Source organism: Pogonomyrmex barbatus, unplaced genomic scaffold (assembly GCF_055798465.1).
Source record: "Pogonomyrmex barbatus isolate J1 unplaced genomic scaffold, ASM5579846v1 scaffold2, whole genome shotgun sequence".
NCBI lineage: Eukaryota > Metazoa > Arthropoda > Insecta > Hymenoptera > Formicidae > Pogonomyrmex > Pogonomyrmex barbatus.
This window is the reverse complement of record NW_028297116.1, coordinates 25,435,806-25,453,446: the sequence shown is the minus strand read 5'-3', so window position 1 is coordinate 25,453,446 and position 17,641 is coordinate 25,435,806. Positions and strand designations below refer to the sequence as shown.

Genomic DNA, 17,641 nt, shown 5'->3' with positions numbered 1-17,641 from the left:
ATATTATCACAATTAATCTGATTGTGAGTTAATCGGACTCTATTATTGTTCGTCTTATTGTTCGTCGCGAACGTATTTTCGTATACGTATCATCTGGGTGCAATCGCATTCTATTATCGTTTTATGAATTCTCATTGAACGACAATAGAACGGGAACATTGTTTGATATCAACGATAACAATTGAATGAAACAAAGGAGTAAGGTTTTTTATATATCTTAATAAACATTTTTTTCGACAGATGATAATCAGAATTTTTAACGCAAATCGAGAACATGAGAAATAAATATTTTAACAATCTCTCTCATTTATTGTTAATAAAAAAAAGATAGAAAAAAAAAGATAGAAAAAAGATTTATATCTTTGTAACAAGACTTGATAATGATAACATATATATTTAATTTCGATGACGTGATGAGTTTATGTAAACCTTGGATTCTTCTACTTCTTCTCTTTCTTCTTTTTCTTTAATCTCTTCTTCTCTTTTTGAACATTTGTTTGCTGAATTGTCGGAATTTTTTTCAATTGGCGGACTAAATATAACGCGAAGAGCACATTGGAAAGATCGTGTGTGTCGGATCTACAAAGATCATCGGGAGTAATCTCCAAGCGTGAAATCGTCCGGCGTTCCACAAACGGGAATGTGTCGCATAAAAATTCAGCGTCGTCGCTTGGGGCGTTAGACAAAACGGATGCTGGCAGTGTATGATCGATCCATCAGTAGCTACTACTATGCCATCCACAGGAAGAAGTTGCCTAGTATTTACAGTTAGACGATCGAGCGCGTTGCTTTCGCTCCTCGTTCTCGAGGCGAACGTTTCATTTCTTCAATTCTTGTTTTACAATCCGTAACGCTAGTCAGGACCAATCGTCCCATCGGGTTGTCATTAGACCGGTTGAAGACATTGATTATTGTCCGTACACGAGAAATACAGCGCTGAAGATCGATCGAGCGTTATTTCTATAATCAAGATTTACCTGTCGAATTTGTTAAAGAAAATTGAAAACCACTAAATGAGAATTTTTTGCAGCAAATATAATGCAATGGAAGATACAAAAAGTCGGACCTGATTTTATTAGAATTATTTTATTAGATTTAGATAATATTTTTTCATTTTTTTCTTAATAATTTGATTAACAAATTTGTTTAGTTATAATTTTAAATATTTCTAATGTAATGTTAGAATAAATAATTTAAAAATAATCTAAATGCAATTTATATATCGGATAACAATAATTAATTTTTTCTTTATACATATTTCTTTTTTATTTAAAAAAATTGTATTAATATTGAAAATATTTAAAAGTTTAGACATAATTATTCAGATTGTATAAATATAAATTATATAAGTGCGCAGTTTTTTAAGGCTTCAAGTGAAACGAATCAGAAAAGAGAAGACTTTACAAGCCCGTACTCTCCCTTTCTATTCCATATCGCCGAACAAATTTATCAATTTATCCAAAATTTGTTTTATTGATTGCAAAATCTATTATCTTTATCAGAAATGTCAAGAAAAAGTATATATAAATAAACTATGGAGAATATAAAAAAAAGGAGAAGGTTAAGCGAAATCGAAAACAAAATAAGTAATTGTAGATCTGAATCTAAAATCTGTCTATATAAAAGCTGTCATAACTAATATTGTTATAACTAATTAACTTACTTACAATTAATATATTTTATAAAAATATATGAAGTGAAAAAAGATCTAAAATGAGTATAGACAATGATGTTTAAAAAAATGAAAAAAATTATAATATATTAAAATTTTTTTGATTACAAACATTTTGTCTTAACTAAATCTTTATCAGTGCGTTCAATTAATAAATCATGGTATAGAAGAGTCATAAAGTTTAATTACAAAGAAAAAAATAACAGTATTTAAGATTGCAACTTTATACTTTACAAATATCGCTGTTATTTTTTTAAAGAAGATACATTTCGACACTTTTAGTCCTGATAATAATTGTAAATTTAAATTTTTTGCTCTAAATTAACAATAACTAGTTTCTGGCAAAAAGCACGAGAAATACTTGACGAGATTGCTTAGCTCAAAGTTAAAAACTAAGATTTACGATTATCATGGATCGGGATATACATAATGACATCCGTTTAGTTAATCGTCCATTTTATTTTCGTGACTGGTCGCCATAGTATTCGTCCTCGTCGATTGTTAACAAGTTGGCATTGAATGTCTATTCGAATCATTGTCAAGAAAGTCCTCTCGATAAATACGACGCACAAAGTGCGATTAATCAGTGTTCCATTAATCAGTGTAATCGTTTTATATCTGCGATCGTTTGCATTAAATGGCGCCAATCATCCACATATAAACCAACTGCCGCTAATTAGCCACCTCAAGATCGAACGAGCCAGTGTCGATCCGGGTAATGTATTATTTATCACGAAAGTAGCACATCAAAGAAGCAGCGTCATCGGACTAAGTATTAAAACATTTCGCCAGAAGGAGCGAGAGTGACAATAATCTTCTAATGCGTGCTTGATCTGTCTCAGATCTGTTTCACGATGTAGCACTCAATGGATCTTCATACAGTGCGTTTTATAAGCTTATCACAGAATTTCACTTTGAATATAATGTTCAGTCAGATGATCTTAAATATTGAAGGAAAGTTAATAAATCTAAAGATGGCAAAATTCTTCAAGATGGCAAGAAAGTTTTGAAATATCGAGACATTAAAGTCCTTTTATTTCGCTAAAATAATACAACTAGTGCAATTTACCGTAATATTTATACAATTATCAAATTTTTTATATCAAAATAATTATTTATTTTATAATATCAAAATAATTATTTAGTTTATTTGAAAACATATAGACTAAAGCTCGATTTATGACGAAAGAAATGTAGTTATCAGATACAAAGAATGAATAGTCAAAGGAAAGTGGGAATCGGTGAGAAACACATGTTGGAAGAAAATTTAAATAAGCTCTCTCTCTCTTTTTCTCTCTTTTCCTCCGTAGCTGGATCACGGAAACGATCACGGAAGTCTGTTGATAATCTTGAGGGGTGTTAAATGCCCGTGTGTACAATGCGCTCACGCACGTCTCAGAAAGGGAGAAAACGCTTGGTCGGGCCACGTGGAGAACAGGAGATGGGTAAATAGATAGGTAGGTAGGTATGGCACGAACAAACGCAGGAAGAGCACGACGACGACGAGAAGGAGGACGACGAAGGAGTATGAAAGGAGGTGGAGGTGCGGGTCGGTATAAAAGGGTCGCATCGCGACCGCCTCGTCTGTTTTAACACTCTCACCGGGCCGCTCGGTGGATCGATCGGTGGAAGAACCGGGACGTATACGCGTGTCATCGTCGATTGTCGATCGTCAACCCTTCGAAAAGACTCGAAAAGACGAGTAGAAAAGGAGAGTAGAGAAAGCAAGAGAGGTGAGTCTTCAAGGATATAAGCCGGATATAAAGTGGAGAACAAAGTGCCTACTGTCTCTCCGTCGGGAATCGTCGAGCCGGACGGGAACGACTTCCGGTCGGACCGGCCTACGAACGACCTTGACCGACTCCGCGTCAGTACCGATCTTTCATTCCCGTTTCCCCGTCGACCGATCGAACTAAGGTCGAGAAGGGACGATTTTTTTAAGAGCTGAGTGATACTGTGTGCAACGCTGATACAGTGGTAGCCAGCACTTCTTCGTGTGATGTACTCGCGTCTGGAGAATTTCTTGTGAATTTGGTCTCGAGTTTCCTTCTGATTTCAACTCTTTGCGGATTTACTTCCGGGTATGCACGCTGTTGCTGTCAGATCACGGAATTTATACAAAGCTAATGTGAGGCAATTTGAATTGTTCCATGTTTTTATCTTTTTCAGCAAAGGATGATAGAAAAATTACTCTTTTTAACGAAAAAGTTGCTTATATATTTTTTTCGAGCAAAAGATGATAGAAAAGATATAAACAATTTTTATTAATCATGAGTTTATAATCAACTTTCTTATTCGTTTTATATTCATTTATTATTTCTTAGTAAGTATTATATCAAAAAAATTTACTTACTTTCTAGTTCCTTCGATCATCCTCTTATGTAATATTTTTTAGAATTTTAGTTGAATTTTCGCAACTCAATTTTTCAATTTCTGTAAAGAAGTAATTGTAATTTCGTTCATAAGAATATCAGGATCAGAGAAAGAAAAGAGAATTGATGAAAAAGATTCTCTCACGAGAGAATAACGTCACGATAAATCTTTTATATTAATTTTCCGTAAGGAGAATTAGTCCATAGAATAGATCCATTAATTAAGTAGATCGAAGAAGAATTTATTTTTATATTCGTAAATATTATCCTTTATCATAGTGTCACATTGTTTGCTTATATTGCTCGATTTATTCTAGTCCACAATTTTTCCCTAACCTTCCCTACAGATTCGACCGTGAAGTGACTGGAAAGACGTGTAAGACATCTGTGTAAAGACATTGTCGACTATCATATACATATTATTATTCTACCCGCAACAATTCTCTACCAATTGAAACATCCGGCTTATTTGCAACGCGGCTCATAAGTCTCGTCCCGCGACAGTTTCGCTCCGTTCGTGCTCCGAAAGTTGAAAGCATACGCTTGGGAATGCTATGGGACATTATATGGGAACTGTCTGAACTTCGCGATCGCACGGTTGATCGCCGATCATGGCACGAAAAGTGTCTCTTCAACAGACAGAAAAAGGCACGATTCCTTACGGTTAACTTGTATATAGCCCAGGTTACCATATTTATCGTATTCCGTAACATGAATAACGTTTCTATGTAACGGATAATGCGAACGAGCCGTCATCGTCGATGGTCTTCTGTCATTTTGCCAGTGATATGATCCGGATAATAGAAAACCTGGACAATAGAGTGTCTCATGTCGATTGCACTTTTTGCATTTATTTAATAAATAAGTAAAAAAGTTACAATAAATATCTTAAGAAAAAAATCGCTAACTGATATTTAAAAACTAATGAAAAGAAGTGACGTATGTCGTGAAGTGAAAATATGATTACAAATGAATATTCAGTTTGAATTTTAAGCTTCACGTGCACGAAAGCGCTTCGTGTAATCCTCATTTTGCGTTATCTTCAATTTCAAGCGTTTTCAAGGAGATTATATATCTATACACTCGCTTGTCTAAATTAGAGTAACTCCAGCAACTCTATTTCCTCCGTATGTCTACTTCCTTTTGCAGAGCCATGAGATTAGCGGCAGTGCTGACGTTGCTGTCCTGTCTGGCGATAGGGGCACTTGCCTCACCGGTGCCCAAGATCGCTGATAGTAAGGTGTCGACTCAGAATGTCATCGCGACCGGCAGGCAATCGCCTGCAGCGCCAGCCACCACCAGCGATGACGACGACGACGATGATGACGATGACGATGATGTCGATTTAGATATCACTGACGATGACGACGACGACGACGACGACGACGATGATGATGACGACGATGACGACGACGAGGATGATGGTGATTACTTGGAGCGTTTCATTGAAGACATACTTGGAGGTGAGGAATCGCTCACATTCGTTTTCTTTATCCATTATATAATATTTTTATAAACAAATAAGTTTTAAAAAAGGAAATAAAGAAGATGATTGCTTGATTAGAAAAATATAAAACATGAAGAAGATAAGCTTGGAACGAAATATGAATTTAAAATAGAAAATTAGATTCGACATATAAATCCTCTCGATTTGATAATATTTCTTGTGCAGGTAATTGATACGTATATTAATAGTGATACCGTTATATAAACTTGATATTTAAATAACAGCTTTGTCAAACAAGCCATTAAGACTCTTGTATGTTGTAAAAAACAGATAACAAAATTTTGAACTTGTTAAATTTCTTTTAAAAAAAATATAAAGTCATCTATTTTTTAATCTATTTTTACTAGACATTACAAACGCGCGCGCTATTTATCTTTTTCAACACAAGAGCAAAAATTAATATAATACTATTATACTACTGTTACACTATAATATCTTTAACTTCTTGATACTTGATAATTGTCAAAAGGATCCTTTGTGAGATCAATATAATGACAGCTATTGACGAAGTTAGCGCGGTGAGAGAATCAATCGGCATTGCGGAAAAGCGACAATAATAAAATTCGAGAAATGCAAATAATCGATGTCATACCTTTTTTTTAGAAAGAAGAATCAAATAGCTCGACTTGATTGTTTTTTATTAAATAATGAATTACACATAAACCGTAACTTGTTTCTGTTTGAGAGAATTGAACAATGAATCGATTCTTCTTTTTCTTCGATCGTTGACGTTGCATCTGTTTTCTTTTTCATTGAACATCGCAGACAATAGAAAATCTTGCAAACTGACACACACCGTTATGTAAACGCGAAGCTTCGTATGTTGCTTGAGAACCTCTCTTTCTCACTCACATATGCTCGTACGTTATAACGGTACAGAGTACTTTGACTCGTCCAAATTAACATAAATCGACAGCGATCTTGGTTCGGAAAAAAAATTTCTACGCGCTACTTCTTCACATTGACCTGAATACCAAAAGATAATCCGACTTCTCTCGATCACCCCGACCGTTTCTTATGCAGAGCGCATTAAAATCACAAATGCGTGAATTTGCGAGAGATAATAATAAGGTTATAATCTAATGCGTTTTGTACCATCGCGAATAATTTTCAACGTTTTAGTAACATTATAAATTTCTTTCTGAGTTCACATCGCATTTTTCAGCCATTAAGATAATAATCTCAACGATGTAATCTACAACTAAAATTTAGATACTTCTTAAGTAACTAGACAAGTATCAATCAGTTCCGTCTAATTTTCTAATTAATTTACAAATAATATTACAAATACGGTTTTGCTTCAATTACATAATTCATCATTTCTCTCGGTCATTGCGCTCGGTCTAATAATAAGAGAACATTCTGACGTCTATGAGATGTTTAAGTTAAAGACGTCCTAACAATTTTAAAATGTCTTTTTAAATTATCAGAAAAATGTCTTTTAAACGTCTTATGTCCCGTTTTTTTATGTCATTGAGACATTTTTTAGACGTCTTATTTTTTTATTTTTGACGTTTTATAGTCATTTATTAGACACTTGTAAGATGACTAAAACACATCTTAAAATTTTTAGAAGATCTTTAAGACGTCTCATATCGAAATGTTTTCTGAGTAAATGATTCCAATGTCATATACTCATAAGTCATATTATTTCTTTGGCAGTTTAATTAATAACTGTATTATCAAAATTTGCTTTCATTTTGGAGTTGAAAAGACTTCATTTAAGTGGAATCCATGTTGAACTCACGTTCAAAAAACCATTTCATTAAAAATGATTGAGATAATCTCACAATATTGCGTCTTTTAGTTTATCCTGTATGGCTTTTATTTACGAGAAATAGAATTTCGCCGCAACCATTTAGCGATCAAAATGTTCTCTGAATAAATAATTCCAATGTCATATATTTATAGTCCGTTCTTATATCTAGGATCGTTTTAGGTAAGCTTATACGGCTATCTTATTGGTTGAAATGTAATCTTAAGACAATCTTAAATATAAGAACCGACTATAAATACCACTCTGTAAAAAAATATTGTCCATCTGTCAATGTGCCACTGTCAATTTGCAGGAGAAGACGATGACGATGACGATGACGAGGACGAAGCTTCCGCTTCGCCGGTTGCACCCGTTGCACCCGCTGCAACACTTGCACCAACCCCCGTCAATCAGCCGCAGGTGCCGCTCGCCGTGGCGGCTGATCTGAATCAGGCAGCCGCCGAGGATGTCGCGGAAGATGCGGCATCGAGCGAGACTGGCTCCGAGGACGATGCCGGCAGCTACGAGGACGAAGAGACGGCTGACGCCGAGGCTCAGGGTGCATCCAATCTGCACGAGTCGACGCTCGAAGGTGCCGAGTCCATCTCGAATCCGGTATCAGTCCAGGCCATTGGGGCGGCGTCGCCCGGCGCCGTCGCGGCGGCAACTCCGACTAGCGACGAGGACGACGATGATGACGACGATGATGATGACGATGTTGACCTGGATATCACGGAAGACGATGACGACGACGACGATGACGATGACGACGATGATGACGACGACGATGATGACGACGAAGTGGATGATATCACCGATATCGCCGACGCTAGGCACGCACGTGAGTTTAAGGGCAAGAAGGCCAAGAAACATAGCGTCAAGCACACCCGCAAGTCGCGCAAGTCGCTCACGCGATTGGTCTCTTCTTCTTCTCCCACTTCTTCTTCTTCTTCTTCTTCTTCTTCTTCTTCATCATCATCATCATCATCATCTTCTTCTTTCGCTTCTGCGTCGAAGAACGTTTAAACCAGTTGAGAACCAAATGGCAAGTGATCCTTCGACCTCGCGCGCTTTTCTTTTTCATCGCCGAGTTTTCATTTGCACTCTTGCATGGCAAGGCGTCGCATATCGATGTCTGCCAATTAATTTCGTTGAGCATTTTCAAGTCATGAGATCGATTATTTAGCCGTGGCTATGTCCGATCGTGATTCTTGCTCGTAGAGCGGAATTTATCCGTTTCGTTTTACACCTCTCTTTGAAAGTTGTGTTTTTAATCTTTTCTTTCTTTAAATGTAGTATTTTATTTATAATTTTTAGGAAAAAATTATAAATGAAATAAAGCTTATAATTTATAAAAACATAAAAAAATATTATATTGTATTGTAACACTGATCTTGCCATTTTTATGTCGTTTTTTTAAAATTAAAAATATATTTTTATCATTCGTTCAGTTACATTTTGCATATTTATATTATTCTTAATTTATTAAATAGATTTGAAATGTTGAAAAAATTATCGTTTATATTAGAAATTTAACAAATTTTTTATCATTAAGCAAATTTTTATTTTCATTTTTATTAAAGTAAATAAATTTATTCGATTTATGTATTGTGTATAATTTATATATTTATAATTTTTATGTATTTTAATTTATATATATTTTATATATTTATATATTTTCTTTTAACGTAAACAAGAAGGAGGATGTTAAAATCTCGCCATGAATTTTTTTTTATATAATTCGCGTTTCTGGCAGTTTCTCGATCGGGCAATTGGATTAAGCTTTTCTTTCAAAAAATTATTTAATGACGGACAGTCCGCGTTAACAAACTTTCGCGCGAACAGAATTAAAATTCTCTACTACTTTCGCGTACATCATTTCATTCTAAATTGTCTCTAGAGTTAGTTATTTATTGTATTTATTAATGACAATATCTTTATTTAAAGTTCACATTACATGTCGCGTTGTACTACGAATTGACGCGTCCGGTCTCTTTATAGCCCTTTGGTTTTTTTTCTATCCCATCTTTCGAATTCTTCTAGTGCGGCTTGTACTATTTCCATCACAAAGCTCTGTAAAAATGTAAAAAGCGTAGAAACAATTAGAGCCTCTAGAGCACACGTTTCCCAACACGAATCAAGCGTATTCCATTCCTTTGATACATTCGGAGTCTTGTACTGTTTGGAGTAGCATTGAAATGCTTTGACCTCACGTTACGTATCTTTCCTTTTTTCAATTAATCTTGCTGTTAGTTAGTGTTATCGAGTGATAAAAAAGGAAAGAGAGAATAAGAGAGAAAGAGAGAGAGAGAGAGAGAGAGGGGGGGTGGAGAGAGAGAGAGAGGGGGAGAGAGAGAGAGAGAGAGAGAGAGAGAGAGAGAGAGAGAGAGAGAGAGAGAGAGAGAGAGAGAGAGAGAGAGAGAGAGAGAGAGAGAGAGAGAGAGAGAGAGAGAGAGAGAGAGAGAGAGAGAGAGAGAGAGAGAGAGAGAGAGAGAGAGAGAGAGAGAGAGAGAGAGAGGGGAGGGCAGAGAAAGAAAGAGAGAAAAAGATAGAAAGGAAGAAAACGGAAGAGGAGTGCGCGTGCATGAAAGAGAAAGAGAGACCAAAATCTACAGACACAATTTAGTCTCGCCTACAAGAATCAAGAGACATCGAAATCGTCCACGTCGAAAAACAGAATGAGAAATGGATCTTGTTCTGTTTTTGTTCTGTTCGAATTAACAATAAGACATTTAATCTGGCAGGTGACTTAAATCATTCGTCGATAATTTATCACTTTTTGTAGTGTAAATACATATATTTAATTCTAAACATTATTTTAATATTTTATAATATATTATAATATATTATAATTATTATAATATTTTATTAAATAACTTTATAAATAGTCTTATATTTTATATCGCATTTCTCTTCATTAAAGTTGCCTACCACCTGTCAGATTAAACACGGCCGATGACGATGTCGATTGCCTCGCGCGAATTGAGACGTTTCTTTATTCTTATATCAAGACTTGTACAGAGACATTGTCCGTTCTGGATTGCAAAATACAGATAATTTATTATTTTTACAAAATTATGTGTACCGCCTATTTATTTCATTGACCATCGTCCAGTCGCATTAAATCAGTCATATGTGTTTGTGTCCAGATACACTCGCGATACGCGTGATTCAGGAGAATAACTTCTCTCTGTTTTCTTTCCTTCCTTGGCAAATTTCAAAAGGCGGCGAATCTCTTTCGACTCAAAGCTGAAAATTGGAATAATTTCGATTCCGAGAAGAATTAAACAAACGTCGCGGAATGAAAATGTAGAGACGTTTGCTTTCGTCGGCATCGGAATTTATATTTTCTCGATGAAATTACCAGATCTTAATCATCTGAGCTGAGAAAAGGGTGTGTTTTCCGTCTTCTCGTGATGTGACGTGTAGTAACCCGCCTGGTCATTTGAATGCATTCGACAAGTAGCGACGCATTTCACTTTTCCTGACTTCTTACATTAGCTTCAGCCCTACTTGCTTTTTTTTCTCGTTTCTCACGAGATTGTAGACCGCCCATACTGTCGCTTCAGATATATTTCCTAGTTGCCAGTAGATAATCGCGTGTTTGGTGGACGATTCTGGACGATCGACTGCAACAACGTGTACCTGGACAGTAACACGATATATCCTTCCGTTTGCCCCCATCCACGTTCCTTTATTTTCTATACCCTTGATCCTCCAAGTAGACAGTAAATTAGTAATTAATAACTAACTAATAGTTGATAAGAGAAGTAGTTAACCAAATGAAAAGGAAAGATTTGGTGGCACATTTTATAAATCTCTTTTTTTATTAGAACGCTATCATAGATCTTCTTTTTATTATTCGTACATATATAAATTTGTAGTTTGGTCTATTTTTAGATTCTACCTAAATAGTTTGCTTTATGTAATTTATTCTATTACTAGTGTACTCTTAGTAAAGGTATTTTAATTTTTTTATCTCTCTTAATATGCGATATATAATTTAAATACGTTTTAGATTTATATATGTTTAGATATTGTTTGGAGATTTCTATTGCATCTGTGATTATTACCATCATTAATCACAAACATCAAACATTTTCGCGTGTTCAGTCATTGATTCATGGGCAAAATTTAGGACAAAAAGGTGGCAAGAACAAAATCGCCGAGGATTCAACTTCGATGCTGATCGAACGAATCACCGCTATCAGTTTATGAACGGAGTTTCTTAATTAACCGTCACGCGCCACATCCAATTAACTTTCTACATGAGTGTCGGATTAAATCCAACAAAGGTGTGACCGCGTTGAAATTTTTTCCTGGCTTTCACCGGGAGCAGCCGGTCGAAAAAAAACGAGGCCACCGACCCAGAGAACGCGTAAGCGATGTACCGGAAGAGCCTCCTCCGACTGTGACCCTGACCCACAGAAGTTACGAAGCCGATGTCCTTCAGTGTCCGTCACATAGCACGCCTAAGCCATTGATTTAGTACACGGTTGCTCTTGATTTTTACATTATACGTGTGGGTCAGTCTAACCTGTTTCGTTTCGAGATGATTAAAGATAAAAATTTATTCGCACACATACACACACACACACACATATCTTAAAGAAAATTAATATGATATATCGAGTAATCTTCTTCTGAATATTTGACTGCAACGGATAAAATATTATCTTATCATTTGAGTAAATATATCTCATTATTGTGAATATATTTTGAAAACATTTGTTTAAATGTATGTATTCTCACATTGATTTGTGGTATTATGCAACAGAAAAAAAAACGAGAAGTTAAAGATCTAAAGATAAAAATCACATAAACATGATGAAATTGTAATCCAGAAACATTCTTCACTTTTATTCAATAGATACATAACAAAATGATGAATATAATATAATAATTATATTTTTAAAAGATCTCTGTATGTAATATTAAATATGTAATTTATATTCCACTATAGAGTTTATTCTAAAGAATAAAATATAATTTGAAATATAATAATATAACAATTTGAATAAAAATCATTATTGTTTCATACGAGACAGTAAATTTCATTATTTGGTTCTGTCAAATCTTTAGTTAAAGCTTAATCTACAAAGATAAAACTTTGATTAGACATGCAAAGGTTCTATTGTCATTTTTGTTTTAAAACCGTAAAATATTTCTCAGATTATTTTACGTCAGTCGCATCGTGTAAAGAATTCCTTTAGAACACACTAAAAATTCTTGAGAATACAGAGTGATTATTGTCATGCGCGCGTTATCGAGAGGCTCGCAAGAGGCTTCAACCGAGATCTCGGCATTGAATACCTCCGCCTGCGCCAGAAGTAGACAGAAGTAGACGGCCTTGATATTGTCTGTGGAATGAAATTTTCATCGCGGCGTGGCACGTAAGACGTTTGAAAGAAAGTCGTGCTTACATGCTGCGAGAAGTGCAACGACCGAGGGAGAGTTTTTAGGTAGGCAGCAGTGGCACAAAGTGGATGGGCCTGTGCGGCTAGATGGGTCTGTAGGTGAGTTATGTAGTCGGGAAGGAGGTCACGACCCAGATCGGGGACCAGTTTGGCCGCGTCGAAGGATTCCGATATACCGTTAACATTGTCGTCGCTTTAAGTAGGCTCCTCCACGATCGGCTCCGCCGACTTCCTTCCAAAGTAATCGATGGAGGAGGGAGATGCATTTCCCCTCATTAAAACTCAGAGACAGTGCGCCGAGCTGCGGAAGATAGCGTTGGGCTTGGTCCCACCCTGGTCGATGACCCGGACGAGACGAAATGACCTCGCGAAAAGTGATTTCAAGGCCGCAATTGAGGCAGAATTCCCAAACACTCGTTTTCTCGTTTTCTTCATTCTATCATGACAGTAGAATTTTTGTAGATTTCATAATTTCTGAGTCGATAATGGGCGATTTTCGTGAGTTTGGAAACTCACTTAAGCTGATGATTTTTTTGGAAAAATAGAGATTGCCAAGCGATAATGCTTGGGGGAATTGGTAGCGGTGGCGGTAGCATAGAATTTATAGAATTATAGAGAATTAATATGAATATATTTCTAAAATTTAAAACACATTCACATATATATAATAATCTCTTATAATCATCTGATTACAATAACTAGAAGTTAACTTGAAGACAGAATTTGAAATAATTAATCATTTTAATTCATAATACCGTTTGTGATGAAAAATCGAATATTTCGTGGTAAAATGTCGCAGCTTGATTTCAGCTGAATAATTTCAGAACGTGAATGCCGATTAAAGATGTTTCCGTTTGAACTTTTGCGAGGGATATCCGGGAAAGTAGAAATCAAGACTGATGCAATTTCTATCAACGGTTTAGGTGGCGTGGATTCCGAACCGAGCGGTCACGTGCCGGCAATTTACGTGGCGAAGTACAATCGTTTTGTCGATAATATTCTCGGCAAAATCAATAACATTCTACGAGCCAATTATGAGCCAGTGACTGTAAAACTGACGAATCCGAATTCAGCCAAGGCGAGCAAGAATAAGAACAAAAGCAAAAAGAAGGGCAACAAAAATGGCACCAAGAAGAGTGCATCAAGACCGATCGATGCGTCTGTTGTTACCGAAAGAACCGAAAATGAAAACGACGTCGAGGTATGATTCAAGTTATATTTTTCCGATTACTCAAATAATTTATATTATTGCAGAAAGACTAAGACAGAGAGAGAGAGAGAGAGAGAGAGAGGGAGAAAAGTAACTTTATAATGCCGAATTTTAATGATAAATATTAAAATATTAATAGTTTTTTAAAGATGGAAAATTTCTTATTAGATTCGTGAAGCGTAAACAACAAAATTTTATTGTTTATTAAAAGAACATTAAAAGATTGCAACAGACTATAAAACTCTTCGGAATTTTTTTTAAAGTAAAAATTGACTCCAAGTTTATTAAAGAATCAGTCACATCTTCGTCAATAAACTTGTCAAGCTCGAGACATTGAAGTCTTATACATCAAAATGCGTATATTCAGTAAATATATACGATTCGTGTTTGCAGAAAATCACACAGACTACTGAGTCAATCATAACGCAAACGGACGTGACGGAAAAAGAGCTAATCTCACCGGAATCTCGCATAGAAATCAGTATGAGATCCAATAACAGACGTGCGTCTAACAACAAGAACTCCAGCAAAAACCGCAAGCGAACGAAGAATAGGACGAAGGCTCAAAGCAGCAACAAGAACAAAGTAATTAGAATTTGATAAGTACTCGCGAACACGTTAGATCTTTTTCATTATCTAAATTTGGTTTCATTATCTAAATCTTTTGGAAAATTATATAAATTATATAAATGTTCAATATGGACGAAAACGAGTGTGAATTTTTTACTTTGATTTTCAGACCAAGTCTAAAAGCAAACCAAAAGCGAGAGCCACCCTGTACGGACTGGCATCTTTGCAGAGGACAGGCGACGTGTCGGTGAACATGATGAGCGATCACACGACGATCAAGACCAAGTTCAGTCTGGGACCGCTAGTGCTGAAGGTTGAAAAGGAGTTCGGTCGTGCTGCGAAGAAGGAGCTGAGAAGCGCGACCGCCACCACGGCCGAGATGTTTGGCAAGCTGAGTCTGCGTGTGCTGCACGGCGGTGCGGCGACGCTACATTCTATTCGCGTTTTGCAACCTAAACAGGTACATCGAGAGAGGGGGGGGGGAAGGAAACAGTTATAGAAACGCGCGAATATTACTGAACTGGAATGCTAGTCAATAAATAGATAGACAGATGTGCGATATGTCGTACCGTACCGTACCGTACCGTGCGTGTATCGACCGTATGAAATTTTCCTTTGACATTCCTTTATTTTATTACTGATATAGCGACATTTAAAATTTTTGCGGAATAGATATTCCGAACTATGATGAAATAATATAAACAACTCACGCAAATGTGAAAATAGATTTTTACGATATATTAAGGAGGAATTTTTCATTTTATGTAGCAATTATAAAAGAAAACGAAAATATATTTCTCAGAAATTCAAATTTTTTTCCAAGGATATGTATCCTTATTTTTTTCAAAGTGTATTATTAGTACATATCCTAATAATACACACACATACACACACACACACACACATGTATTAATTTAATACATATCGATATCATGTCTATACGAGACACAGTAAATATATTAAACAAAATCAAAATGCTGTGATTAAAGATGTATTACACCTATTTTTATTTATAATGAAAAATTATAGATTATTCTAGATCGCGTTTAAAAGTAATACAAAAACTTTTGCGATGGTTTAGAATCTGAATCAAAATTATTTAAATATAAAATAGAAAAAAGCTTTAATAAAAATGTAGTTAAGAAATAATGACAAAAATCAAATTTCAACTTTTTTGTACAAATACTTGAAATATTCAAAATGATTTACATAAAGTTTCATTGCAACGCGGAGATTAAATTTTTATTAAGAGTATAAACAAAACAAACGGTGGTAAATAAAAATAAATTTTTATTTACAGAACAACTGATTTTTACATCACAGTAAAACTTTACACAAATAATCTTGAATTAAAGTATTTGAATTAAAGTATTTATATAGAAAAAATTGAGATTTTTTAAAATTATTTCTTAATTATATTTCTGTTAGATTACACTTCTGTTTATTTATTTAAATAGTTTTTCATCCAGATTCTAAACCACCACTAAACTATTTTGTATTATTTTTTAATGCAATTTAGAATCATCTGTAAATCTTTCATAATTATTTCATTGTAATATAAAATATAAAAATAATAAAAATTGTGTGATATATCCTTAAGGGAACTGAGATATTTTAATTCGACATAAAATTCAACTTCAGAACCTGAAGCGAAGGTCAACGTCGCGAAACGATCGAAAGCGGCAAGAAACAAGCGGTTATCCTGTTTGCTTACTTAATGCTTGTTTGCATTCACGCATAAAACTGAATATTTTTTTTTTCTTAAATCAGGTTCGAGTGGAAAGCCAGGACGACCACGACAGAACGCGGGAGTTCGTATGGAAGAGGTCGTCGCATATCGCGCATTTGGTGTCGCAAAAACTTTCCTCGGCCACCAGGTCGATGCTACGACCGCCGCCAGTTTCACCTTAAGCTGCATCATACTCCTGCCGCATACTTGATCCAACTTGGAAACCGCCAGTAATCGCCGATCAAAGTAGGGATTCGATTCACGATGAATCCTCCATTGAGGACCGAATGTAACCGCGATGCCTATCGCCATCGCGCTCAATCGTTTTAACGGGGTGATACATCTGTCATCGAGTCGCGAAAGCTGCACCGTAACTTCGGCGGTCTGGAACTACTAACTATAATTGGATTCTTATTAATAAATCGATTTCTTTCACTTGCGAGATAAGCAAAAGCAATCGCGAGAGAAAGCAACGAAGCATATACAGTGTCCCACTTGTGCACCGCGCGTTTTTTTTTGGTTTTTTTTTTTTGGATAGTCGCTCGTTCAATTCGGAGTCGATTTTTCCTTGATAATTTACAGTCGATAAAATCAATTCGTCAAAATAAAAAGTCGGTAAGTTGCAGTTTAGAAAATAAATGACAATATTACATTTAATTAATTAATTAATTTTACATTTCGCTGTTACTTTACTGTTAAAAATAAAATCAATGTCAATTTCTCTCCAACATTTTCGCTAAGAAAGATCGATTCCTTATTCAGGAAAAATGTGGCAAAAGAGGGACGTTCTATGTAATATGAATTTTATGTTGGATCAATTTCGGCTGTACTTTATTTATTATTTATTTATTTATTTGTCATATAGTTTGTAATTTGCCTTCAGAAAGTCTGATATATGTACTCTAGAAATGTGGTTATATGTCGAAATATGTAGATGCAAGCCATTATATGAGTTAGATCATTTTATTTAGATTAATGTAAAAGAAATCTGTTGCCAGAATATTAGAGTACAGAATGTATGCATGAAAAATGTGTTTATTTTTATACCACCCGAACCTTTCCTCCTTTCACTTTACGAAAAAAAGAATTTCGTATCTCCATTGTATTTTGATTTCAACCATGCAATTTATGCGAAAAAATTAAAATAACATGCATCTAAAAATATAAAAATAGTTTTAACATAATATTGCAATACTATGTAAAAGAAGAAACACTCTATATACTCGTATATCATATATCATTTCAGATAAGATATGCGTTTGGTGTACATGTCGCGATAAAAATTAAATAATCTTTAAATTAAGCACACTTAAGTAACGATATACACAGAGAGAAGATTTCTCAACTTTCATTAGAAAGGAAATTTTATCTCAGCAGTCCTCATTATAATGAGGTTGCACCGTTACAT

At 35.1% G+C, this 17,641-nt stretch overlaps 1 protein-coding gene and 1 long non-coding RNA gene across 5 annotated transcripts; one reads left to right on the top strand and one right to left on the bottom strand.

Moving 5' to 3' along the window:
• Window positions 1-3,195: 3,195 nt before the first annotated feature.
• LOC105426125 (uncharacterized) lies at window positions 3,196-17,263 on the top strand. 3 transcript variants are annotated; one of them, XM_011637212.3, is made up of 7 exons: window positions 3,196-3,405; window positions 5,194-5,507; window positions 7,621-8,148; window positions 13,648-13,925; window positions 14,328-14,519; window positions 14,674-14,964; window positions 16,275-17,263. In XM_011637212.3, the coding sequence occupies exons 2-7, from the start codon at window positions 5,198-5,200 to the stop codon at window positions 16,413-16,415; spliced, it is 1,740 nt and encodes a 579-aa protein (XP_011635514.2). In that variant the 5' UTR covers window positions 3,196-3,405; window positions 5,194-5,197; the 3' UTR covers window positions 16,416-17,263. The 3 variants fall into 3 exon arrangements, with proteins under 3 accessions (XP_011635514.2, XP_025073807.2, XP_011635515.2); XM_025218022.2 differs by lacking the exon at window positions 3,196-3,405 and adding an exon at window positions 3,473-3,753; XM_011637213.3 differs by lacking the exon at window positions 3,196-3,405 and adding an exon at window positions 4,557-4,692.
• On the bottom strand, window positions 3,630-5,293 carry LOC148936840 (uncharacterized). Of its 2 annotated transcripts, XR_016139006.1 has the most exons (4): window positions 5,012-5,293; window positions 4,190-4,853; window positions 4,026-4,105; window positions 3,630-3,768 (listed from the first exon to the last, which is right to left on the bottom strand). It is a non-coding gene; the product is annotated as an uncharacterized LOC148936840 (long non-coding RNA). The 2 variants fall into 2 exon arrangements; XR_016139005.1 differs by having other exon boundaries at window positions 4,026-4,853.
• Window positions 17,264-17,641: the final 378 nt, after the last annotated feature.